Source organism: Papio anubis, chromosome 13 (genome assembly GCF_008728515.1).
Source record: "Papio anubis isolate 15944 chromosome 13, Panubis1.0, whole genome shotgun sequence".
Classification (NCBI taxonomy): Eukaryota; Metazoa; Chordata; class Mammalia; order Primates; family Cercopithecidae; genus Papio; species Papio anubis.
Window position 1 is genome coordinate 31,544,196 of NC_044988.1, and position 27,337 is coordinate 31,571,532.

Consider the following 27,337-nt stretch of genomic DNA (forward strand, 5'->3'; position numbering starts at 1 on the left):
CAGCCTTACATTGTTGAAATCCTGGGCCCATACCTGTAATTGCCTCTCTTATACATTGAAGCTGCTGATTTATTATATGCCAGGCACTGTTCTAAATGCTTTATTATAAATGTATCCAACCCTCATAAGAAGTGGGTGTTCTTCCTATTCCCATTTTTCAGGTGAAAAAACTAAGGCATAAAGAGAGGCTAAATAATTTGCCTAAGATTTCACAGGGTGAGAGTCAGGCTTTGAACTGAGGAACTCACTCCAGCACCCACTCTCTTAACCATTAACCAATACCGCCTCTCTGCATTCATTCAACACACAAAGGCTTTCAAGTACCACATGAGTGCCCTCTAGATCCCATACAGACATAATCACCTTTTCAGATAGTCATATTTCTAAATATACATATCCAAACAAATCGTCTCTTGATCAAAAACCTTCAATGGCTTACTAAATGCTTTGGTGATAAACAAACAAACAATATACAAATGGCTTCCTTAATTGTACATGCCTTCCTCTCTGGTATCTCCTCTGGGATCTATCCTCCAACAATTCTGAGTTGCTTGCAGTTTTCACATGTACTGTATGTACTAAAGCCAGGCTCAAAAACTGGGCCTTCCCTCCACTCTACAGACATGGTCATTATCAGCATTAGAACTCCTCATAAATGTGTTTCCAAAACAATATAGAGTTGCTAGGACATAACCCTCCCAAATAGCCAGGCTGGAAGGAAGCATATTCATTCAGAAACTCAGCCCTTCAAGGAATTAATTTAACCTCCTTACATAACCAAGTAAGAAAACATTAAATCAACTATCTACTTCCACAAAACTCTTCAAAGTTCAAAAATGAAATATCCTGGTGAAATGGTAGTACTTAAAGAATTTGCTGCATTACTGTACCTTGCAGATTAAAATGCTTATGTTCTAATGAGCAATCTATGCTTAACTGGCTCGGTAGAGGCCACAATGCCTCTATTTCCATGGAAACTCCCATTGTCAGAGTGTTTGAAATGCTATAGCTCTATATTCCAAAACCTCCTATAAATTACATTTATGACAAATTAGAACAATCAAATTTGGGGCCAGAGTCGTAGGAATTAATTATCAGAGCTTCCAAACATAAATGGCCCAGTATTTCATTCCTGCATTGTAAACCAAAGGAAACAAAACTCAACCCTACAAAACAAAGAACCCTGGTGAGTTCACAATGCAGCCTAGAATGTGTCCTACATTGACCTATTTCAACTTAAAACATAAACTACGTGCGATTTGCTTTAAATCTCCCAGGTCTGTAAATCTACCCACAACCTCCTCTGACACTGCATTCACATCTGTCATTGACTGGACAAAACCCAGTTTGTCCTTGCTCTGTTGTGAGTAGAACATCTTTCTGTTAGGCCACCCAACCCAGATAAAAACTTCGCACATACAGAGCCATCTGACTTCTCCTAAGTCTAGCTCAGAATGTCTCAACTGTGGCCCCACCGACATTTTAGACTGAATAACTCATTGTGGGGCCCAGTCCTGTGCACTGTAGGATGTTCAGCAGCATCCCTGGCCTCTACCCAGTAGAGGGTACATCTCCCCCAGGCATGACAGTGAAAAATGTTTCAAGACATTGACAAACATTTATTGGGTCTACAATTGCTCCCAGTTAATAACCATTTGTCTAGCCTCATATTCAACCCATTTTGGAGTTTCTCTCCAACCAGAAACTATTTTTACCACATTTGGCCACATTTTTTCTTTCTAAAATTGCTCAAAAGCAGTCTGTAAAATTATCTTTGGCCTTGGAATTTCAAAACCTTGTTCTTACTAGATTGTAACCCTCAATCAGCATTCATTTATAGTAAGTCCACATTAACCCCGGATTTAGAGTGGGGAGTTGATTTGGCCACGTTACATAAGAATACAGTTGCTCAAAACAGTTCTTACTGATACCTGTATTCCTCTTCTGAATGCCCTCCAGGAGGGGTTAGCCATGTGGTTTCCACTGGGTGGCCATGGGCAGAGTTTTGCCTATTGCTTTCCAGTAAGCACATTACATCCCTCAAGAGGGCATTTAGGCTTGACACCGAGTGAGTCAGCATTAGAATGCACATTAGACTCACCTGGAAAGCTAAAACTGCTCGTGCCCAGGCCCCACTCCCAGACATGTTATTCAGTTGGCCTAGATAGAGCTGTTCCTGTGTTGATAGTCTTAAAAGCTCTCCAGGAGACTTTAATGTACAATCAGGGTTGAGGACCACAGCCTTACATTGTTGAAATCCTGGGCCCATACCTGTCAGTTAGGTAGCACCTCTGTCAGTTAGGTAGCACCTCTGTCAGTTAGGTAGCAAGTAAGAGAAAACTCAATCTAAACTGACTTCAGCAGCAAAGGGAATTTTTTGGTGTAGGTAAGCGAGAAGTATCACAGAATGACAGCTTTTGAAACAAGCTGATCTGGGCTTGGGCTTACAAATTTGAGGCCATTTATTTCAGTTTCCTCTTCTCCATGAGTCAGTTTCATCTTCCAGCTGGCTTCCTTCAAGGTGGCAAAATGGCAGGAGCAGTTCTGGCCTTACGTCCACACATCTCATTACTTAGAAGATAATGGCTTTCTAACCAAGCAAAAGCCCTGAGCTTCATCGTAACTGAGCCAGCTTTTGTACTGTGCTTAGGGCTGAAGCATCCAATCAATGCAAACAGAGGAAGGCCATAGGTTGACTGGCTGAGGCCCTTAAACCAATCACAGTAGCTGAGGGGGGAAGTAATGTCAATGGGTTTAGAACAGTGGTTCTCAATGTATGCTCCCTGACCAGTGGCATTAACATCATCTGGGAACTTATAAAAAATGCAAATTCTTGGGCCTACTGATTCAGAAACTCTGGAGGTGGAGCCCAGCAATCTATGGTTTAACAAGCCTTCCAAGTGATTCTGATGGAAGCTAAAATTTGTGACCCACTGATTTTGACCATCAGGTCCTACTCATGGAGACTAGAAGGGGTGAATCCCACTCATTTTCCTGGATTGTCACACAGTTAGAAAATAATGGAATGAAGCCTGGGAAGTTACCATTGAAACACTTCAGAAGGGGATGGCCCTAGAAGAGGACAGCTCATTTCACTCCTTCCTTTTTATGCTGAGGCTGTGGGGTAGAAATCACAGTGATGAGTACTACAAACTAGCAAATTGGTTTGAAGATTATTTCTGATGCCAATATTATTAGTCTAAGGACCTTGAAGAAAAATAATGACAAGCATCAACCCTAAGGTTGATGGATCCTAACCTACTGCCTTAGGAGAAATGTGACAAATTAAGTTACACAAATATGATAGAAGTAAACCTACTTAGCAATTAATTGGCATTGAAGAAGTCATTCTCTAAAACAGTTTCTTAATCATGACTAATTCTAAGAACCAACTGAAATAGGGTTACATATACAGATTCCTGGGCTCTACCCTAGACCAATTGAAAAAGGATCATCAAGGGAGGGGCCTGAGAATCTGTACTTTTAGCACACATAGCCAGTGATACACATGGATTATACATGTTTGGAAAATGCGTCAAAGAGATAAAGCCAAAAAAACAAGGAGAAAAATCTCATGGATGAATTATTTGAAGGCTTCTGACTAATCAAACAGTAGTTTCTTCCTCTTATTTTTTATTTTTATTTTATTTCACACACGGTCTCCCTGTGTCACCCAGGCAGCAGTATAATGGCATGATCACAGCTCACTGCACCTTCACCCTCCAGGGCTCAAGCAATTCTCTTGCCTCAGGCCTCCCTCCACCCCCAGTAGCTGAGTCTATAGGTGCGCACCACCATGTCCAGCTAGTGTTTTGTATTTTTTGTGGTGTTTTGCCATGTTGCCCAGGCTGGTCTTGAACTCCTGAGCTCAAGTGATTTGCCTGCCTCGGCCTCTCAAAGTGTTGGTATTACAGGTGTGAGCCACCGCACCCGGCCTCCTCTACTTTCTTTAATGCACTCCCTCACTACTGGGGCCTCTAACTAATGTTTCTTCCTCTAGTCTGACTCTATCCCACAACCTAAACCAGTTGTTTTCCATACCACTGTCAGAGTAAAAGAAACTGGATGTCAAGCCTCTGATGACAATCTATCACAAGTTCTTACTATGGTTCATAGGATAAAATCCAAAGCCTTAGCATAACACCCTAGACTCCAGCTAATCCAGTCCTTGCCTTTCTTCTTCAGCCTTACTTCACATTGTTAGTCCACTTGAACCCCACCCTTGAACCACCCTGAATCCCTTCCATTGCCTTGAATACATGCTGCTCTTTTGCCTTTGTGCCCTCTGCTAACCATGGTTTTCCTTCCCTCTTCCCCAGGTGTATCAGTCAGGTTAACACTAGGTTATGCTGAGGTAACAAAATCTCAGTAGGTGAAGATGACAAAGATTTACTACTCTCTCACCCGTTCTGTCAGGGGATGGCAAGTTTTTTGTTTTTTGTTTTTTTTTCTAAAGAGCTAGATGGTAAATATTTTAGGCTTTGTGAGCAACATACAGTCTCTGTTGCACACTATACATCTTCTTTGTAAAACTCTTTTTAAATGTAAAGATCATTCTTATCTGTAGGCCATACAAAAACAGGTGACTGGCTAGACTTGGCCCATGAGCCCTAGGTTGCTAACCTCTACTCTATGTGAACATTGCTAAAGACACATAGACAGCAGGGAACTACTCACATGGGTAGTTCTAAATGAATCTAATCACTCAGAGACCTGGACTAATGCAGCAGCCACCTCTTAAACATTTCTTGTCACCATGCAGACAAAAAGAGAGGGTCTCCTATATGCAATTAAATGCTCCAGTCTGAAAGTGGCACCCTGTAACTTAGACTCACAAATAATTAGCCAAAGTTAGTCTTTCGACCCCATCCAACCATAAGGGGTCCAGGATGTCCAATCCTACCACGTGTCCAGAAGTAGGGAGAATTCAGATTACTGGGTAAAAATCATGAAAAAAGCTCGGAAACAAACGCTCTGTGAAGCCTTTTCTGATACCCTCATCCTGCAGCCAGAATAGCTGCTTCTTCCCTGCAATCTTATAGCACTTTAAGCATCTCTTAATCAGAGTGCTATACATAGGGTACTACAAATGCCCACTTGCCTGCCTCCCCTACCAGATGCTGAGCTTCCTAGATAAGCACTTCTGTATGCCCACTACTTTGCACATTGCCTGTTAGCGAGGGATGCTCAGTATGTGTTGCTTCAACAAATAAATAAATGTGGTGGATTGTAGGAGGGAATGGGATTGCCTCTGCATTTACCTGAAGGCATCAGGAATCCAGCAGTGTCAACTTATCTGAACCCACTTAGTTCAACCATTTCAATCTCCACTTATGATCAATTAGCTCAGTTAGTTCAACCACTTCCATCTCCACTTATCAATTTATCTTTTTAGTTATTAGCTACTTTCTATCATAATCAAATGCATTTCTCCATACAACCTTTTTCTTCTAATAAACAATGCCTTGCAGAGAGCTGGTCCGTGAGGCCACGGAGCACTTTGATATAATGTGGGTCGGTTTTATTTTCAGTTTACTGGCCAACAGGCAGACACAGAGAGGCACAGTGATTTTTACCAAGTTATATGTCGATCACAGATGGAGCCAAAAGTAACGCTTTATTTTGAGTCAACAAAAAAGTTACAGGATTGAACATAGAGCTGCAGCTAAGTTCACTGAAAGTTTATTTATATCCCTTGGAGAATTAGAAAGTACACATGTTTTTCAAAGATAAGTCTTATTATACCATATCAATGTATAGCTTGTAGTATACCTATATCTCTGAGAAAAGTATTAAATCAAGTCATATGACTGTTTATTAATGCTGCCTCTTTTCGTATTGATTCCACCCATCCCCTCTACTCCTTTCCTCTTGTGTACAGCGACAGCTCATCAGATGGCATTTCAGAACCCTGAGAATATGAAAGACATCATGCACTAAGGTTTTCCCATCACATCTTAATGCTGTTTGGTGAATAACACCAGCATGCATCTTCACTACTAAATGTCATAAAAACAAATTTTAGTTGTTTCACATGCAACCTGTGTGACTGCTGCAGTTGGTACCAACTATGTAACCACAGGGTGGGCAAAATAGCATTCAAAATGAACTACAGTGCAAGATCCCCTCCATACCTAGAGTTAAGCCCTTTCAGGCTTAGCAGTCACAATCAGGATATCTTTGGTCCCACAGAAACATATCCTGACTTGGAATTTTCCTCTCCTGTGTGTCTCCTGGATATAGTAAGTTCTTAACAGACATCTTCCCTGATTGCTAGCCTTGACAAATTTCCACAAGAACCAGGGCAAGGAGAAGACAGTGAGGCAGTGCCCACTACTCTTCAGATCACCAACAGAATAGAGTCAGAATATGATATTATTGAAATCTTCCAAGTTTGAATCAAGATAAAAACAACTTTTTAAAAATACCTAAAAACCTTTTATTTAAGAAAGTGAAATCGCTCAATGTGCCCTCCCACTCTGGTTAGATGCTTAGCAGACCACAGCAGACAATGCACCTCAACCAGGGCTAAGTGTGCAAGAAAACTGAAGTACACAAAAAGCAAATTATAGACTCAGGTACTGTCAGGCACAAAAGAAGAATCAGTCCTTTCTAGGAGTCTTGCCTTTGCTTCCTTTATTCTTTCCTCGATTCTTGTAATTGAATGTTACAAAGTATATCAAGAGGAATAAACGTATGGGGCCCGTCTCTTCCAAACAAGAAAAGGTTAAGCTTTTAATTACAGGCCCTCAAACTATCATTTTGTGCAATTAGCAATTAACTATAATCGTTGATGAGCAAACGCAAAGCTGCGCTAGCAATTTCCCTTCTCCTTATCCCAGGCTGGGTTATTTTAGTCTTGTTCTATTACAGAGAAGCAGTCACAACCGCGCGCACTCAAACACACACACTCTCTCACTTCAAGACACATTTAGTTTTTAGAAAAATGGCATCTCAGCGTGCGATTGAGACCGACATCCCAAACCCCACATTTGAGCGCCCCAAACGTTTGGAGTCCCTCAGCTTCATCACTTTCTGAGTGGAGAGAGGAGGCCCGAAGAAGATGCTACCTACCAGCCTCTCTCAGGGGCGCAGGAGAGGGTGGTAGAGAGATGATTGTTGCCCCTGGAAACTGCAAGTACCCCCCAGGTGCACGCCCCGTTAGTGGGGAGGCAGTGGCAATAGCAAAGATAGTTGCATCAGCGCTAACTGCTGCTGCTGCTGCATGTTCTGCTGGCGGCTGCCGGGAGGGTACAGTAATGACTGTAGAGAGCGCACAGCTGCTGCGGCGGCAGGTTCCCTGGATCAGGAAATTAGGACAGGCACCGGGGATTGGAGACGAGGGCGGTGCGCGAGCCAACCAGCGGCCGCCCCGGGCCCCCGTGAGCTCCAGGCGGCCTCGCGGAGCAGCCGGGCCCCTAAAGCAGCCCGGGTGGCGACGGCGGCGGCGGCGGCGGCGGCCACAGCCACGACCACGGTCACTCATGCACGCACGCTCACACTCGCACACTCCCGGCGCGGGCACCCAGCTGCCCGGCGCGTGTAAGAGGAGCGCGTCGAGGGAAAGGAGGACTGAAGCCGCCGCGCTCCCGCCCGCCCGCCGCGCCTCCCGTTGACCACTCCCCCTCCTGCCCCCTCCCCGCTCCTCACCCCGAGCTCCAGCCGCCGCCGGTGTGGGTGCTCCGCTACCGGCTCCTCTCTGTTCTGTCCTCTCTTCTGCTCTTGGCTCCCCACCCCCTCTCCCTTCCTTCCCCTCCCCTTCCCTCCCCTCCTCTGCAGCGCCTGCATTATTTTCTGCCCGCAGGCTCGGCTTGCACTGCTGCTGCAGCCCGGGGAGGTGGATGGGTGGGTGGGTTGGCTGGTGGGGAGGAGATTGTGCAAGTTGTAGGGGAGGGGGTGCCCTCTTGTTCCCCGCTCCCTTCCCCCCCCACTCCTTCCCCCCCCCCCTCCCCCCTCCCCCCCCCCGCCCCCACCTTCTTCCTCCTTTCGGAAGGGCTGGTAACTTGTTGTGCGGAGCGAACGGCGGCGGCGGCGGCGGCGGCACCATCCAGGCGGGCACCATGGGCACGTCCGCGCGCTGGGCGCTCTGGCTGCTGCTCGCGCTGTGCTGGGCGCCCTGGGAGAGCGGCGCCACCGGAACCGGTGAGTGAGGACGCGCCCCTCCGCCGGCGGCCGGGACCCAGCCGGGGCACCGGGAGACCCCGAGGCGCAGGTCTCCGTTTGCCCACCCGCCTCCTAGGAGGCGCCTCTCGGCTCTCTCTCGCCTTCTCTCCCTCCCCTCAGTGGTGGCGCCTCTGAGCTGTCAGCGCCGCGGCTAAAGGGAGCCGGGCTTGGGGAACACTGGGGTTTGGGGTGTCCTGACGCCTCGCCTGAACTAGTCTTCGATCCCTCACACCGCCTCCCCCAAAGCCGCTGCTTTGCCTCGTTTCTCGCCCCCTTGACAGGGGCTGAGGTATGTGGGCTTCTGAGCATTGAACAATGGTTCTGCCTCCTCTGCCAGGCGGAGTGTTAGGAAGGAGGTAGAGGGCCGAGACGTGCGCGGCAGCCCGGGGCGCGCCCCTCGAACCTCAGGGAGTGTGGGAGCGGACGGTGGGCGAAGGTGAGGGCCTCCGGGGACGCGGGGCGCCAGGTGCGGGCCGGGGCTGGGAGTCTTCCGGCGGCCGTGAGCGGGCGCACGTTCGGTGGGCGGCAGCCGGGAGGCTCCGCGGAGCCGCTGGCAGTGCGCAGTCTGCGCATCCAGACTGCGTCTCCCCCGGCGCGGGGCCGCCTCTCCGGCGTGCGGGGTAGGGGAGGAGCGGGCTTTACGCAGGACTGTCCTCTGGGTGCTTCTCCCCTCCCTTTTCCACGCCTCAGGCGGCATTTGGAAACCTCTCGGGTCTCTCGTGTAGCTGAATGGGGAGGGGGAATGGAACGAAGACTTAATCAGGTTAGTTTGCTGATCCTCCTTCCCGTTGACGTTTCCTCGAGAGGAATTGAGTCCTAGGCTAGTGACTGTAATTAGCCTTCATTCTAAACAATAAATCAAAGGAACAGCGCGAGAGCGAGTGTGTGGCCCTGTCTTGTTGAGAAGGGCGGTGGTGACTACTGTCGGGTCCCTAGAGTCTGCCGCAGGGGCTTGGGGGCCCTGCCTGGTCTTCAGCCACGTTCCCACTTGGGGCCTCATAACTTTCCTGGACAAGCGACAGGAAGCCCTTCTAAGAGGACTCAGTCAGAATCCTAGCGCGTCCCAGAAGTGATCTTCAGATGTGACGCCAAGGGGCTTGTTTGCCAGCTGCGGGGAATTGGGACTGAAAGCCGCCCCGGCCCGAAACACCCATTCCAGAGCCCCTAGCCCCAGTAGCCAGGTGGCTTAAGGGGCCCTGCCTGCCTGCAGTCACGTGCTCCTGAAGTGAGAGCGAACTTTAAAGTATGTGGTCAAGGAGCCTCTCGGGCAATGCCTGGGGTTTTTACGTCTCCGAATGCCCCTGCCCTTTAGTTGCCACTGTCCGGAGGGTGTGAACTGGGATTGGCCTTTCTGCCCTCTGCGATTGGCTGGCAGTGCGATCACGTTTAGGTTGGTCACATGATTCCGCGGACTCCTAAGCGAGCAGCACGGGAAGTGTTATTTTCAATGGAAAGTAGGAGACTCCACAGGCTCCTCAAATGCCTTCCCCTGCCTGGACTCTTTGAAGAGGACAAATGTGTAGTGAACATGGAATCTGATGTGTAACAAGCCTGAGAGCCTAGAAAAGCTCTGCTTACAAGAGTTTTCAAACGCTAGCATTAATCATTAATGGATGAGTAATACTAACTTATTAAACGATTTCTCAGTATAGTGCCATGACTTGCATTATGCCTTTTGTAACATTTCAGAACACTAAGGTATACCAGGAGGGACAATTATCCAGGAAGGTGAGAGAAAAGTTTCATTTTTGCTGCATGTCCCTTCCACTAGAGGTTAACTTTACCTTATAGAATGTTAGGAGTGCACCTAAACTGACTTGAGTTAGTCAAAGCCAGATATTCACCTTGTATTCGGCAGGTGAGGATCCTCTTTGTCACATGTGAAATATTTGACATGCCATGAACAATGGAAAAAACAAATTCTTCAAAGGAAAGGAGGCAGATTCTTTCAGAACTGGAGGAAATTTGGGCTGAGGCAGGTATTGACTCTAAACCAATCCCAACTGGCATCTGTCTTAAGTTCAAAGTCCCAGGGCATGTGGGCTCACTTCCTACCCTGGAGCTTCTACGCACACCCTGTCTCTCCACTGGCACATGGTGCTCTTCCACGGTACTCCTGGACAAGGCAGGTGAGCACTGAGACTCTGGCAAGGAACTTAAAGCTATTGAGAAATTGGTATATCTGATTGCACAATTGCTGGGGGTTCTAGGACATTTTCCTCCAGCCTGAGTAGTCAGGATTAAGATCTGTGGTGTGATATATTCTTGAAGGCCAAAGTCTTAAAAAACCAAGGTTTTGTGAGAGCTATTCATATATGGCTAGCAACTAGGCTAAGAGTAGAAGGGAACTTCCCTCACTGTGAGAAGTGGGTTGGTGTTACTGGTGGTAGTAATAGACCTGGAGGGAAGAAACTGGAAGGCATGGAAAGTAAACTTGGCTCATCCAGATACCACCAATGAAGGTATGACGATAGTAACCCTTATCAAAACCTGATCACTCATGTGAGCAAGGACTGTGTAAAGGAAGGTCACCAGCCAAGCCCTTCTTGGCAGTAACAGCTTCTTGAAACCTAGTGTAGCTTTGTTCCCTGAATCACCCTCTTGCCCACTTTATGTGGCATTTACCTATAGTGCCTGTCCTGTGTCGTTTTGATTGTTTGCTTTTATGGCCTGAGTCTCCAGATACCTAAAGCATGTATAAAGGTCAAGTACAGCTGCCAATATTAAGACTTTAGTACAATAGACTGCTATTTAACACTAAATGTTGCTAGCAAAGGTGACAGCCTCCATGCTCAAAAGGAGTGAAGACCTGATGCAAGTGTCTCTACCTGTCATAAAATTGAATAACCATAAACTTGACTTGACTTGACTAGTTTTATTACAATTTTGGAAGAGGAAAAAAGTTGTTACAAGCCTCTTCTGCTCCAGGAGAGGTAACAAACTGATGATACTTAACAAGGACTCCTAGAGTAGAACATGACCATAAGATCAAGGGAACAGATAGTACCCAGCCGTATGGCTTCAGGTTTTGATCCCAAACCTTGAAGACTTGGCACACAGCATAGAATTCATTTTAAATATCTAGCCCATTTTCTATTTCTCACAGAATGTAAATAAAGTCGTTCTTTTCAGTGCATGGAAAAGTGCTTAAAACGAGGCAGTTGCCTACATGACTTAAAGTAATGATTGCATTCACTTTGGATACTGACTTTCATTTGGAAAACCACCTTCATATACTAGCCTAAGAAATTAATGCATTAAAGGGCTTGATGAGGTCTATAGTGATGTTCATCGTAAATGTGCCTGCCTTAGGGAGCTCCTTGTGGTGGCTAATACAACTGCCCTCTTCATGGTTGGTTGATTAAATTCAAAATTGCTTAGTTTGGTCCCTACTAATTAATTAATCTCAAAAGACTACTTGGACAACAGCATGATAGACTACTTTCAAGGCAAACAGTCCAAAAATACCGTCTACTGAGATTATGGGCGAGATAGACTTGTTAAGCAGAAGTAAGTAGTCCAGGGACAATTTGGGACAATTTTTTCTGCCACCTAAGAGTTTTGGGCTAGAAAATCTGAGGACTGACAGTTCTTCTGAAGAGCTGGGGCAGAGTCTAACCTAGCTATAGGAGAATCTGGCTTTTAAGTAAAAATCATCTCAATTTTACTCTCTGCATTTTTCAAACTAAATCGGTGTCTCTTTGCTAAGTTCTTCTATTGGCTTGCAACAAAAACTCTAAACACTGTTAATATCACTTAGTTGGATACACTAACCACACTGCAGGAACCAAATGAGATGGCAAGTGATAACACAGGTTGGGTGTCCCGTATCTGAAATACTTGAAACCAGAAGGGTTCCACAGATTTTAGATTTTTTCAGATTTTGGGACATTCACACATACATAAGGTATCTTGGGGATGGGACCCAAGTCTAAACGTGAAATTCATTTATATTTCACATGCACCTTATACACGTAGCCTGAAGGTAATTTTATAGAATATTTTTAATGATTTTATACAAGAAACAAAGTTTTGACTGCAACTTGTCATATGATGTCAAGTGTGGAATTTCCACTTATGGCATCATGTTAGCACTCAAAGTTTTGGGTTTTGGAGCATTTCAGATTGTGGATTAGGGATGCTCAACCTGTACCATAAATTTAGCATACTTTTCCCATTGAGTGAAGTCTCCTAGGAAAGCTTGGCCCAATAGTTTTTTGTTTGTTTGTTTGTTTTTGAGACGGAGTCTTGCTCTGTTGCCCAGGCTGGAGTGCAGTGGTGCTATCTCGGCTCACTGCAAGCTCCGCCTCCCGGGTTCACGCTATTCTGCCTCAGCCTCCCGAGTAGCTGGGACTACAGGCGCCCACCACCATGCCTTGCTACTTTTTTTGTGTTTTTAGTAGAGACGGGGTTTCACCTTGTTAGCCAGGATGGTCTCGATCTCCTGACCTCGTGATCCACCCGGCCTCCCAAAGTGCTGGAATTACAGATGTGAGCCACTGCACCCGGCCCCAATAGTTATTTTGGGTCTCTAAGCAAGATAATGCCTGCTAGGTCCTGTGAGGGTAAGTGTGGAGATTCTGTTAGAAACGTTGCAATGCTTGCTTAGAGATCCTTTGCCTACTTTGTAGTTTAGAGATGCTGGAAACTATAAGATAGAGCCTCTGGCTAGAACAGCTGATTTTGCCAACTTGGGGGGCATCCGGGTAGCCTTTATGTATATAGACATGGTGGTGGGGATGGGGGGACTTGCAATTTGCCAAGCAAGGGACCTAACAAAGCCTTGGCGATAGACAGCATTTGTGATTACATCACATGTCAGAACTTAATAGTTCTCCCACATACTGTGAGTAAACAGGGTTTCTATTTTATAGACTGACTCTAATCTTTCATTTTCTTAAAGACTTCCCCAGATCTGAGGTATTAACTTATCTATATGTTCACTAAGTAGGTTGCAGATTGATGCTGGTCATCTTTGTGCATCTTCTTGAAACCACTTGATGTATATCTACTGAGTACCTACCGCATGGCATCAGGCACAGGGACAGTGACCACAGCACTGGTCCCTTCATTCGTGGCACTTAGTCTAGTGGGGGAATCAAAGCAGGAAACAGCCGAAGACCGCTTGGAATAGAAACTCTGAAGAAGAGTGAGCAGATCCATTGTTTAAGACCTAATCATAAAAGAGGCAGACAGCAGCTGAAGATTGCTGGAGTTTCTGTGTGCTATCTGGGTTCTAGCTTATGAAGTTTCCCTAAAATCACCAAGAACTTAGACTTTAATATGAAAAAGCCAGTAAAGAGTCTGTCTCTGCAGATAATCCTACAAAAGTGATATGATTCAAGCAACAATGGATTACTGCCAGTATTACCAAAGAGCAGTAAAACATGTCAGAAATAAAATCTGGGTCTGATATATCAAACTCTTAACCTTACCAGTTAGCCGCTGCTAACTTTCTCAGGTGTCAAAACCTCTCTTTTCACATGGAAATGAAGCCAACACACCCAAAGGGACACACTCATTCTGACAGACAAGTGTGTGAAAATGCACTGTTTTTAAATGATAAATTGCAACAAAGAGGCCGGGCGTGATGGCTCACACCTGTAATCCCCGTGCTTTGGGAGGCCGAGGTGGGTGGATCATGAGGTCAGGAGTTCGAGACCAGCCTGGCCAACATAGTGAAAGCCCATCTCTACTAAAAATACAAAAAAATGAGCGGTGTGTGGTGGCACGCACCTGTAATCCCAGCTACTCAGGAGGCTGAGGCAGGAGAATCACTTGAACCCGGGAGGCAGAGGTTGCAGTGAGTTGAGATCGCGCCACTGTAGTCCAGCCTGGGCTACAGTGCGAGACTCTGTCTCAAAAAAAAAAAAATTGTTACAAAGATGAGGTAAAGGTACCCTCATAGGCATAGGGAACAGGGACCTTTATGACCTAGAGTGTTTCAAAGTATTCTAGCTAGTAAAACAACCAGTCACACTTGGTTTCAAGTTCTGAAAAGCTGGGGAAAATGTTTTTGACAAAAGGTTTTAGTTGAGACCAGCTTTATTAGTAAACTAATAAATCAACTCATGCACCCAAGACTACCAACTAGTGCCTAGAGAATGTAGGATGTCACGCACCAGGTCCTGAGTTACAAATGTATATTGCAGGCCATGCCTTAGGAGATCTCTGTGTCTAAAGGTGAAAAATGGTAGCTGAACTCATCTCCTTGTGTGATGGCTCTGTGACAGGGACTATTATGAGAAAGCCAGACCATACCTAGTTTTTCCAAAAAAGGCATTGAGGCCTCATTCAAGAATACAATCTGAGCCCACTCCTGGTGAATGGGTGGACAAGGGCAACACGAACAAACTGAGACAATGCAGCCATGAGGAAGGGCAAAGCCATGGGGAAGTGAGTGGGTCCCCTTTGAGCTGTTGGCTCAGCCTGTATAGCAGATGGTGGGTGGTGACCAGTAGGGAAAAGTCTGAGGAAATTAGTAGGGAACTTAATCCTAGAGATAGTGGTAAGCCGAGAAATGACCCCATTCTTGGCTATTCTAGGTTGCTTGAATCACTAGGTTGCTTGATATGGGTAGAGAATGTGGCAGCCTGGAGGCAAAGGAAAAAGAGATTTAACTTTAGATCAGTTGAGAGAGGAGGGCTTGGGCATGGCCACAGCTTGATGGCCAAATGTCAGGGAAGAATTTGGCTTATTTCTGGAGTACTGATTTAGAGTAAGTAATGGGGTCAATCAAAGATAGACCACACAGGGAGGGAAGGATAGACTTTAGAAGAACCTCTGCCTAGTAAGACACCCAGATAAATTTTTTCTACAAAATAGTTTTGAGGGCTTTACTCAGGTGTTACTATCATGTGTGTTGTAAAAGAGGTATTTATCTCCTGTGTCCCTTCTGTGATGAACTTTAAGCCTTATGAGGGTGTTATTAGTAGATGTTACAACCCTGAAAATGAAAGAGCCACTTACATTATGGGTAGAATCTGTAGCTTCTTAACCTTAGTGCAATGATTCTCAAAGTGTGGACCGAAATTGGCAACATTCATTCAATATTAATTGAGTTCATGTGTCAACATTGACTCATTAGAAATGCAAACTTAGGCCCTGTTCTAGACCTACTGAATCAGAATCCAGGCTGGGGCCCAGCATTCTGTGTTTTAACAAGCCTTCCTGGGGACTCTGATGCACACGGGAGCTTGAGAACGACTGACTTAGTTTACCGCTCACAGAAGCTAATGATTTTCAAGGTATATCAGATGGAGGGCCTTTCCTCTGACTTGAACCCTAGACAAGAAAAGCAAGAGCTGTAATCCTTTTAGAAGACTTGCTGAGGAATTCTAGCAGCATTTTTAAAAACTTAGAATGGGTAAGGAAAGCAGGCCTCCATCTCAACAACAAGGCTCAATCTAAATTGATGCTTACTAACACAGTATCTGGAGCCAGTGCCTGGATTCAACTCCTAGCCCTGCAAAGGGCGATCTGGGACAAGTGACTGTACTTTCCTTCTCTAGCAGGTTTCCTGATCTATAAAAGAGGAATAATAGGGCCAACCATGCAGGATTAAGAATTTTAAAAGCTAAGAGATGTGAAGTCTTAGAGCGGTGTTTGACCAATAACAAAAACGATTCAGTTATATCCATGATTCTTAAGATCAATTTGATGTAAATGGAAAAACTGACAATTGAACTGTAAAATTCACTTATTTCCGTGACTCAGAAGAATTAGCCTACATATTCACCACTTTTTAGTGGCCCACAAACTTTTTTTTTTTTTTTTGAGGTGGAATTTCACTTTTGTTGCCCAGGCTGGAGTGCAGTGGCACTATCTCAGCTCACTGCAACCTCTACCTCCCGGGTTCAAACAATTCTCCTGCCTCAGCCTCCCAAGTAGCTGGGATTGCAGGTGTGTGCCACCATGCCTGGCTAGTTTTTGTATTTTTAGTAGAGACGGGGTTTCACCATGTTGACCAGGCTGGTCTTGAACTCCTGACCTGAGGTGATCTGCCTGCCTCAGCCTCCCAAAGTGTTGGGATTACAGGCGTGAGCCACCGTGCCTGGCCCAAACTGGTTCTTACAATGTTTCAGAGGCTGACTTTAAGGCCAGAACACAACCTTTGTGCTTCACAGCTCAGAACATTTCCCTTAACACCTGTTGTGGTACTTTGCCTCTTACAAACCCTTCTCCCCATAGGAAAACTTTTTTGCTGACTCAGAAATTTGTTTGTCCTGAAAGGAGTTTTAGCTTACAAATAGAAACACTGGCATTAAAGTGGCAGGCAGTAAAGTGAACTAGGCTAAAAATAAATGCCCTTCGTGGCCCCAGAAGTGCCAGAACAAATGGACTGAAGGAATTCCAGCAAATAACACCCATATGCTCAAGCAATGAGTAAGGGCATGAAAGAATTAAATGCTTGGCCCTGGTAGCCCCAGCAGTGTGGCAGCATGAGCCTCTGTGCAGGTTGAAGTACACTGTGAGCCTGGTACCGGAGCCACTTTCTCTATATTCTGGGCATGCATGTTGGAGTGCTCCTGCCAGGGTGCTGCTCAGAGCCCCATAGGGAGATTTGTAGTCCATCTGGAAGGCTTGGTATTTACTCAAAGGCCTATGCAGTTTTTTACTGAAGCTTATTTATTGTTCTCCCAAGTCAACCCCTGCAGGGAAAATTAGACAATGGCAGGCTGACTTCTATATGCTTTAAAAACCCTGCGTTTCTCTCTAGGACATTGGTCTAGACAAGGAATTTATGAAAAAGATCTCAAAAGCTTAGGCCACAAAAACAAAATAGAGAAATAGGTCTTAATTAAACTAAAAAGCTTCTGCACAGCAAAAGAAATAATCAACAAAGTGAAGAACAACCTGCCGAATGGGAGAAAATATTTGCAAACTATTATCTGACAGGAGACTAATATCCCAGAATATACAAACTCAACAGGGGAAAACAAAATCCCATTAAAACGTGGACAAAGGACATGAATAGACATTTCTCAAAAGAGGACATAAAAATAACCAACAGATACATGAAAAATTCGTTGCCATTACTAATCATCGGAGAAACGCAAACCAAAACCACAATGACATATCTTATACCAGTCAGAATGGCTATTACTAAAAAAGACAAAATACAACACATGTTGCTGAGGATATGGAGAAAAGGGAAAATAATGCCATTTGCAGCAGCATGGGGATGGAATTGGAGGTCATTATGCTAAGGGAAATAAGCCAGGCACAGCAAGACAAATATCTTATGTTCTCACTCATGTGGGGAAGCTAAAATATTTCATTCCATGGAGGTAGACGGTAGAAAGATGACAGAGACTCAGAAGTCGGGGGAAAGGGAGGGCAGTTGAAAAGAAGCGGGTAAAAGAATACAGATATACAGTAAGATAGAAGAAATAACATCAATGACTGTAGTTAACAAAAATGTACTCACGTGATGGACACCCTAAATCCTCGGATTTCATCAGTATGCATTCATTAAATACATGTAACAAAATTTAACATGTACCCCATAAATTTATACAAACAGCACCAAGAAGAACCCTGAGTTTCTTGGAGCCAGTGAACTGCCAATGTGTCTGTGTAGCAATGTTAACTATTTAGAGAAGCAAGGCTCCCAGGAAAATAGGTGCCTTGAAGTGTGCGTAGTCTGATTCCATCTATGTAAGTGATAGTAAAGGTGAGAATTTTGTTGACACTCCAGGAATTCATGCATTACAAATTTAAATAGCCACATAAGTGAGTAGGCACAAGTGACTTCCAACCTCCTCACCCAAAGGAGCAGAGATATTCTAAGTATTAGAGCTGGAAGAAAACCTATACAATTTCTTAATAGAACCCTTTTCAAATTCTTCCAACAAAATCCAACATTCAAAAGAAAGTGTTGGTAGAGGCAGAGGTGGAACACACAGGGCATGGCCTTTCCCTCCACTTCAACCGCCCCTTAACCTAAGGCATTCTTGTGAAACCTCATGGCTTTGAGGAACCCACCACTAACAATCGCATTTTACCCCAACTTCTCACCTGTCTGAGCAGAAGTGCCTAGCACTTCTACTTCTAAGGTATTTTTTGAGGTGTCATCGGCTTTAGCTTAGCCCTAAGAATTAAAAGAACCTCGAGTGTAGATGATTTCAAGCTCAACTTGTTCCCTTTATGAAAGTATAATACTGAATTTGAGATTTAACTTTCATGGATGGGAATAGACTGCAGGTCCACAATCCTGTAATCCCCAAAGCTTTGGAAACCAAAAGCTTCTTAACTCATTTGGTGCTTTCAATTCTCCTAGAGCTCTGCACAGCAGCAGTCCCAGCTGAGTCCCAGAGGTGGAAAGGTAGAACCTTTTAAAAACTTGAACAGAAAACTTAACAGTGTTCCAGTCAGTGGCTAAGGGCTGGGCATTCAATTTAGTGTCTGGGCTCACCCTCTCTGTGGGAAGCAGAGAATTAAACAGAACTAGGGAGCACTTTCTGCCCAGCAGCTGTCCCTCAAAACAAAGTGCTTAGGAAACGAAGAGGCATAGCCATAAAGCTTAAGGTCTTTATTTGCCTGTCTTTAAAGAATCCTTTATAAAGCCAGCTTGTCTTCCCACCCCCACCCCAATGTCATTCTTTTAAACAAGCAGGGACATTTTAGTAGCACACTGTACTCCTAATGCCTATTGCTACTTCTTATTGGAGTGTGCGTGTGTGTGTATATGTGTGTGTGGTTGACAGAGAGCTTCATGATGATCAGGCAGAAACTTGAGTAAAGTGGAAATATCTGGGATAAGAAAAGCTAGAAATTAAACTCCTTTTTGGCTTCAGATATTTTCTTAGTAGAAAATGCTGATGCCTGTCCTGAGTCTGCTCAATATAGACTCTTGGAGCAGAGCTGCTAGGATTTTAATAGAATTTATTACTGTCGATAGCTTGTATATTACAACTAAATTCAGAGACCCTCTTTAAGGCAATAGTAGAGTAAATATCAGCCTTGGGATACTGTATACCCATATTTAATCCCAGACCACTCTGAATGCCTATGAAATCTGTAGCTTCAAACTCATTTTTAAGGAGGTTGTCTTCCAGATGCCTTAACCCTGAGGTGGGAAACTATCATTTGACATTGACCTTTAAGTTCCTATTCAAATCTGATTACAAGGTTCCCATTTTGACACTGTAGATATCAATGTCAATGTTTTTGTCTCATTTTGACTTAACCTTTGGTAACTAAAACCTTAAAAAAAAAAAAAAAAAATCAGAGGCTTTCAACCTTTACTGTATCCTGACTCCAACCTGACTGTTCTTTCCAAGTATATTTATACCTATGTTCTCAGACTACAAATCGTTCTTTTTCTGATTACTCAAGGTAGAGTCTTACCACCTTCACAGTCCCCAAAGGTAATAAGGTTATATAGAACTACAAGACATGTACTCTCGGCATTGAGAATATTGCAGACATATTAAGAATCCAGTGGCAATGAGGGAAGAGGGGAGAGGCACCAGGTACATCATATTTGGTTTAGCAGTATAAAACCGCATAGGTGATGCTTCCTGACAACAGTCTCTACCCTCCTCTAGCTCCCCTTCTAAATCCCTAGTATATTACAACCCATAAAACATGTGAGGAATGAAAAAGTATTAAAAAATGAAGGTAGGAAACCATTCTGCTTTGTAGCTGGGTCCTAGCTTAATTAGACTCATGGGAGCAGAGTGATAGATGCTGTTTTCAAAGCAACATATTTAATATCCAAGGAAGTAACCACACCCATATGGTCATCTTGATTTGGGTCAAATTTTAATCTCCCAGGGAAGAGCCACAAAGCACAGAATGCTCCCAGACAGCAGGGAGTAGCTGACACTAGGGAGACCAACTAGGGTATTGTGCATGTAACACAAGAGTTCCAGTCTGTGCTTGTCTCTGTAATATCAGTTCTTATGCCAGCATGCCACAGCTGCAAATGCTGAAAGGTGGCAGGAAATCGGAAGGCCTTCTGCTTGGAAACCCTCCCTAAGTAGTCTGCGTGAACTATATGATTCCACTGTTTTTCTCAAATATTTGCAGTATATTTGCTTTAAGCGGCCACATCTGTGCCTTTTATCGTAAAGCAATCACATCCGCCAGAAGGACAGAACTGCTAATGATAGGAAGCACCTGAATATTAGCTGGCCTGTGCCGGGCAAAAAAACCAACTGTCCCACTTACAAGTCTTAGTTCACACCATTGTGTGAATTAAATATCCATACATTAAGCATAGAAGAACAGATTCAGAGAAATAGAATCTACATCTTCAGCTCCACCTCACTTTTCTTTCTTCTCGTCTTTAAATGACAAATGATCTTCCTTTCCCTCTTAACTATACTTTCTTGTTGCTTTTATCTTGGAGCTGTTTTGTAAACCTGTGTTTTCCAATTAGACCTCAGTTTCTAAGAGGAGGAATCATGTATTCAATCTGTATTTCTACCCTATTCTTATTGCTCCTTCTAAATCTTCTTCACTGTGCTTGTAATAGAAACATCATTAATGAATAATAGTATGGATGTGGACGAGAAATGCCATTAAAGGATTAGGACTTGGCTGATTATAGCCACACATGTAGTTTCAACAAATGAGAAAAATGAGTTCAGAGGCAGAGATGATGCCCCTTGTGGTCTCTGGGCAATCTGGATTGTTTCTATTTTGGTCTGGTTCCATTTGCCCGAGATCACTATTCCAGCCACCATGCCGAATTTTCAGGTACCAGAAATGAATAGATGGAAAGAAAATGGATCCTCTGTCCTCTTAAGGATATTTCCTAAAGTTGTATATACCATTTCAGTTTACATTCCATTAGTCAGAATGTAGTCCCTTAGCTGTACCTCACTAAGAAAGAGGCTGGGAAATCTAGTATTTAGTCTTAGCATGGACCCAGCTAAGAACGCAATTACTGTCAGTCACTGGCTGAAGATTCATCCTACTCTGGCCCTTAGGAGGTTACAGCCTGCCGAGTCTGCAGTATCCTCCTTAGAAGGTCCCCATCCATGGGTATTAGGTATCTTAAATCTATAACCAATCTTTGCTTTGCTGAGTGTTCCCTTCTTATTCCAGGGAGAAAAGCCAAATGTGAACCCTCCCAATTCCAGTGCACAAATGGTCGCTGTATTACGCTGTTGTGGAAATGTGATGGGGATGAAGACTGTGTTGACGGCAGTGATGAAAAGAACTGTGGTAAGTAAAGACTTTGATGACTTATGCATTTTGTTAAAATATGATGTTAATCTGCAAACGTATTGAGATTCTGAAAATAAAATCACTTCTAACAGTTGCTTTGAAAGAGTCTAAAGAATCTGTACTTCTCTGTGTAAAGGAATAAAATTGAATCTTTGACATGGGGTTATCAACTTGAGAATGGAATAAGGTGTTGTTCCATTTAAATGACAGGACCTAGTTTATCTTAGATCAGACAAACATGTGGAATAGGAATCTGGGAGAAGGAAGAAGAGGACCAGAAATAGAGACAAACAGAGGATTGCTTAGAAAGGACTGTTTTCCCCTTTTGATTTTCAAATGGCTCTGATCCTAGAAAAGAAGGCAAGCCATGGACATGAGAAAATCCCATAAAGTTTCAGGGGGTTAATTAACCCCTGACATAGAAACTACAAGCCAGCACAGATCAAAGATCCGATAAGGATTCTTTTTTAATTCTCTGCCTACAATAGTTGCTAATTCTAAAGCATTAGCAGAGCGGAAGACATTCTCTCCCCAAGAGAATGGGGATACAGTGTCACATCCATCAATCAGCAGCTATCAAAAGATCATTGTGAGAAATGCCTATGTATGCAATCTATACAACCTCATGTCAAGCCACATCAGCTGAGAACTGCATGGCAAGATCACATTTAGATACCATGAATACATGCTGAAGTTTGCTCTAGGATCCTTTCGTTCCATGTTGTAAACATTCTGAAACAATATTCTATGTGAATATTGGTGCTAACATTGTCATTTATCTTTTAAAAGATGTTATATAAAGATGTTCACTATACAAGGTAGAAATACAGAAGAAAAGTAGAGACTAAATGTAGGTCTCAGCAACTGACACCTTGTTATGCCCTTACCTACTTCTTGCATCATTACTAAAAGGCTATACAGTATGCATCATGGCAGACCTTGTTCTACACCTGTTCACTCTGAGCAGTATCACAGGTGTTTTTATGCCAATGTGTAGAGCAGATAAGCAGCTCCTTTGGAAGCATAAGAAAGTCAGTTCTACAGTCTCCGGGAAGAAACTTAAATCCAGTTGTAGGACCAAGAATAGTTCTCCTGTGCAACACTTTCCCATCATTTGCATTTTAACACTAAGATTTTAATCTATTCCACAAGACATTGAGTCTCATGCTATTTCTGGGTTACCTAGGTAATTTAGTTCCCTCACTAAATATCTCCCTAGAGAGTCCTCACTCTTGTCAACTATTTTCCTGTTGTAAGTTGCAATTTTTTTTTTCTCTATTCTAAACTATATATTTGGCAAAACCCATTGCTTGTTCTTAAAAAGCAATTATTCTCTTTATGTTGCAAAAGTCTTCTTTTACCATCTGACTCAGTAGGAACTAACCTGGGTCAACTTGGGATTTTTCTAAAATAGTCTTGTATAAGTACTTTCTACTAGCCACATGGTAGGAGAGTTTGGAAAAGAAAAGGAGGTAGACATATATCTAATCAAGATCATTTGAGGTAGGAGAAATTGTATTCTTAGCCACAATTAGTCTCTACTTCCCATGTGTGACAGTAGAGAAAGAAAGTGGAAACATTACAATCAGGGAAGTTCTGAGTGCTTACTTTGTTTCTCTATGGAAGAGGAAAGCTGTAGAATTACTTAAAACTTCCAAAGCTACCTCCTATTTTTGGTCTAATCTCTTAATATGGAACTTGGTTACAATATTTAGTATGGTTCTTTATTTCCAGTATGTCAGTGGGCATAGTCCACTTAACTTTAGATTCTCTAAGCCATGTGCTTCTGTTGGTCCCATTAACTCGTTCTTTTAGTGTTAGGCTGAGCTAATTAATCAGCAGCCTAAGTACTCTAAATATGTAACTGCTAATTCTCTTCCTCTGTAGCACATCTACATTTTTACTTGTCTCTCAAGGCCCAGTTCAAATATCCTTTCTTTACCCTCCCAGTCTATGCTCCAGATGAAGAGAGATAACCCTACAGCAGTTTGTCTCTGTTTATCTTTTGCTCAAACACTGTGGTATACAGCCAATCTTTCACATCCTCATTATGTTTTCTAAGACTTAAAATCATGGGGGGCCAGGTGCAGTGGCTCATGCCTATAATCCCAGCACTTTGGGAGGCCGAGGCGGGTGGATCATGAGGTCAGGAGATTGAGACCATCCTGCCTAACACAGTGAAACCCTGTCTCTACTAAAAATACAAAAAAAAAATTAGCCGGGCGTGGTGTAGTCCCAGCCGGGCACCTGTAGTCCCAGCTACTCGGGAGGCTGGGGGAGGAGAATGGCGTGAACCTGGGAAGGCAGAGCTTGCAGTGAGCCGAGATCGTGCCACTGCCCTCCAGCCTGGGTGACAGAACGAGACTCCGTCTCAAAAAAAACTGCCAGGAGCAGTGGCTCATGCCTGTAATCCCAGCACTTTGGGAGGCTGAAGTGGACGGATCACGAGGTCAGGAGATTGAGACCATCCTGGCTAACACGGTGAAACCCTGTCTCTACTAAAAATACAAAATATTAGCCAGGCGTGGTGGCAGGCACCTGTAGTCCCAGCTACTTGGGAGGCTGAGGCAGGAGAATGGCCTCCACAGGGAGGCAGAGCTTGCAGTGAGCCGAGATCACACCACTGCACTCCAGCCTGGGTGACAGAGCGAGACTCTGTCTCAAAATCAATCAATCAATCAATCAATCAATCAATCATGGGGTCTCTTTACAGCCATTCTGCTACTCCCTCTTTTGCAACTTCCAAAGAATATCACAGGTTGAATTACAGCAACTAACCCTGCAGACCCTCTGACTTCTTCCTCCATGCTCAGGAGAACATGGGCCTTGAATACCACTTAATTCATTAACATTAGTGTTTGAGTTTTTCAGTGATTTTAGAAACAGTCATGAATCTAAAGCTAGCATGGCTAGTCTTGTTTCCTTGGTTATGTAATTCAAGGAGATAATGCTTTTTAGATCATAATTTGCCAACCCATCTTGAGTTCTAGAAATTAACTGTAATCGCTATCTCTCCCCTTTATAATATCTTACACTGAACCAGAGTGGTCCAAGGGCAAACTCTAAACTCTGAGAGTTCTACTTACTTTAAGCCAGTGATTTGGGAAATAGTCCCTTTCAAATGTTCATCAAATTGTGAATTTTTCACTTATTTATCTTCACAGAATATATGTTATGGAGGAATGTTTTAAAATACAAATTTGGGTAGAAGCTATAAGCATATAGGCAAGAAAGAATATAATGTAAGAAAGATAAGCTTAGGGTATCCTGCGTGGCTACTTTATATCAAGATTCGTCCTACTCTGTGATTCCTTCATGGGTAGGGTAATCAAGCTGCCCAATTTGCTTAGGACAGCCCTGGTTTATACTTATCTTCTGGATTAATTAACAGTGTCCCCTTTCTGCTGAGATTGTCCCAATGTGGACAAAAAATTGCATGGTAACCCTAAGTATAGGGGAAAGACCTGCCCCAGCAAGAATTAGCAGCAGAATCAATTCCTTTCCTTAGGCTATTTTAACATTAGCAGTCAGTTATGGATATTAGCACTGACAGCTTCAATGACTTTTAGCTGATTGATGTTAGCCTACCCCTTGACTAGAAAGGCTAAAATCATCTCTCCCTTGAATTCTAAATACAACATCTCTTGTTACACTGATTGAGTTTTCTCCCCTTTCTACCTGATGAGTTCCTTTGCCCCTGTAGACCAGTATGGGTGACAATATTCAGTACTGGGGTTTGGCCTTCATTCTCCACACTAAACACATGTGTTGTTAAGGGATGCCCCTTGAACAGTGTCTTAGTCAGCTCAGACTGCTCTCACAAAAACACCATAGATGGGTGGCTGAAACAATAGAAATTTATTTCTCATAGTTATGGAGGCTGAGAAGTCCAAGATCAAGGTGCCAGCAGATCTGGTATCAGGTGAGAGCTGTCTTTCCGATTTGCAGATGACCATCTTCTCACTGTGTCCTTACATAGTAGATTACAAAGAGAGAGAAAGCAAGTGCTCTGATTTCTTTTTATAAGGGTGCTAATCCCATTCATGGGGACTCGACCCTCATGACTTTACCTCCCAGAGGCCCGACTTCCTAATAACATCATATTGGGGGTTAGGATTTCAATACATGAATTTTGGGTGGAAACAAACATTCAGTCCCCAGCAAACAGTTCTACTATGATCCAGTCAGAAGAGGGAATGTTTAGCTGTTAAATGTATGAAGTACTTGAATTACTTGGAAGAAATACATGTAGAAAATGAAAGTGTTACTTAATCTCAACATTATACAATAGGCAGGAAGTTAACTGTAAGATATCTCCGAGTCGTAAGATAATGGGCAACCTCTATCTGTCTTTGACTTCAGTTTTCTCCAAGTCTCTCAAATGAGCATCTTCCTTCTCCGAAAAAAAAAAATAATAATAATTTTTCTGAAGTTTCCCCCTGGATATTGGCAATTGAGTGCCCATTGACTCAGCTTTTTTTAGAGCAAAACATGCCAAAATGCAGTATGAGCCCTCATGTGAAGCTAGGGCTGTGGGTAAGTGACTTCAACTTTAACCCTTCAAATAAACGTTTGTAGTAAAGAAGACGTGTGCTGAATCTGACTTCGTGTGCAACAATGGCCAGTGTGTTCCCAACCGATGGAAGTGTGATGGAGATCCTGACTGTGAAGATGGTTCAGATGAAAGCCCAGAACAGTGCCGTGAGTGTAACTTGCTTTGGCCTTGAACTTTCCTAAGTTGTTCGGTGTCTCACATTTCTAAGTATTGCTTAATCTACTACTTGGTATTCATTTTTCTTTGCCCGCCTTAAAGTTTAGGTCAATTGACTCCAAAGTCAGTCAAATCATTACCAGTTTATCAGCCTCCTTTAAAGAATGTTCTCCCTGGTCCAACAAGACTTACATTCTCTTGGGTAGCTTCACTATTGAATACTTAAAACTGAAGTCAGCAGATTCAATCAAGAACTCCTTGACTAGGTGCATAGATTTCAAATGTTTGATTATAATGACTCTGAGCAGATGGTACTCTGGTCCTGGAAGCTAAGTCAAGAAGTGAGGGTTCCCTGTGAGCCAAGCATAAGCTTTTAGAAGCACAGCTTCTCATACTATTAAAAAGCTATTACTGAAGAGGTAAGGTAGCTAGTAATTGGGTGAATAGTGACTTCTGACACACATGTAACCTAAAGTTACTAAAATGGAGATCTTACAGCTTATTCTTAAATAAGATAAACTTCATAGGTATGCAAGTGTATACCTGTGTCCTTAGGAAACAGTCTATGAGACCATAAAGAATGATGGTTTGGGAACATATAAAGTGAGATCACGTGAATGTCAAGGTGAAGAAAGTCTTAGAGTTTGAGTCAGTAGAGGCCTGCACTGGTAGAAGCACTAAAGAAGGACTAACATGAACAAAATTTAGGTCTAAAATGTGATTATGAAAGAAAATCAAATGGAAAGGAAGATAAGGGTGTTACTTTCAATTTTGTAGATAAGTGAGGGGAGTAATAATGGTCAAGACAAGTGAGTTCAAGGCCTGCGAGCTAAAGACAGGTTGTGTAAAGATTCAGCCTCAAGTTTTAGTGGAGAATGACCTCGTCAAGTCAAGCATTAGGGCATGCTTCTACTTTGCAAGATGTCAATTTAAAGGAGGTTGTGAAGGAGGCCTGTAAAGGAATCTAGGCAATAGAAGATTTCCTAGGTGTTTGACTATCTGACTTTTCATGCATTTGAGATTAGATGACAATATCTGGGTCTGTCCACTTGATATCCAACAGATAAATAGTGGTCTAGGAGCAGCCCAGCCAGTAAACTTCACCATGCCAAGTAAAACAAAAGCCAGAACTGAGCACGCCATGGGACCTTGAAGGAGTGACGTGGTCAAGGCTGTCAGGTACACTGTCAGGTAGCATAGGTTGGCACAGCTTCTAAGGAATGGAGCTGATGAAAGAGCTCCCCAGGCTTCAGCCAGTTAGAATTTCACCAGTTGCCAGGC

The 27,337-nt window shown here is 43.5% G+C and overlaps 1 protein-coding gene and 1 long non-coding RNA gene across 6 annotated transcripts in view; one reads left to right on the forward strand and one right to left on the reverse strand.

The window, feature by feature from the left end:
• LOC110741432 overlaps window positions 1–3,693 on the reverse strand; it is a 44,674-nt gene extending 40,981 nt beyond the window's left edge. The window contains exon 1 of the long non-coding RNA XR_004177854.1: window positions 891–3,693. This is a non-coding gene — a long non-coding RNA (uncharacterized LOC110741432). The remainder of the gene's footprint in view (window positions 1–890) is intronic.
• Window positions 3,694–7,636: 3,943 nt separating this feature from the next.
• Window positions 7,637–27,337, forward strand: part of VLDLR (very low density lipoprotein receptor) — a 34,466-nt gene continuing 14,765 nt past the window's right edge. For 2 of the 5 annotated variants that reach the window (XM_021927520.2, XM_031654189.1), the window contains exons 1-3: window positions 7,638–8,142; window positions 21,223–21,342; window positions 25,924–26,046. In XM_021927520.2, coding sequence (XP_021783212.2) covers window positions 7,842–8,142; window positions 21,223–21,342; window positions 25,924–26,046 — 544 coding nt within the window. In that variant the 5' untranslated portion in view covers window positions 7,638–7,841. Of the gene's footprint in view, window positions 8,143–8,897; window positions 10,293–21,222; window positions 21,343–25,923; window positions 26,047–27,337 lie in introns of those variants that run through there. The other 3 variants (XM_031654188.1, XM_021927521.2, XM_009188842.4) reach the window with 3 other exon arrangements.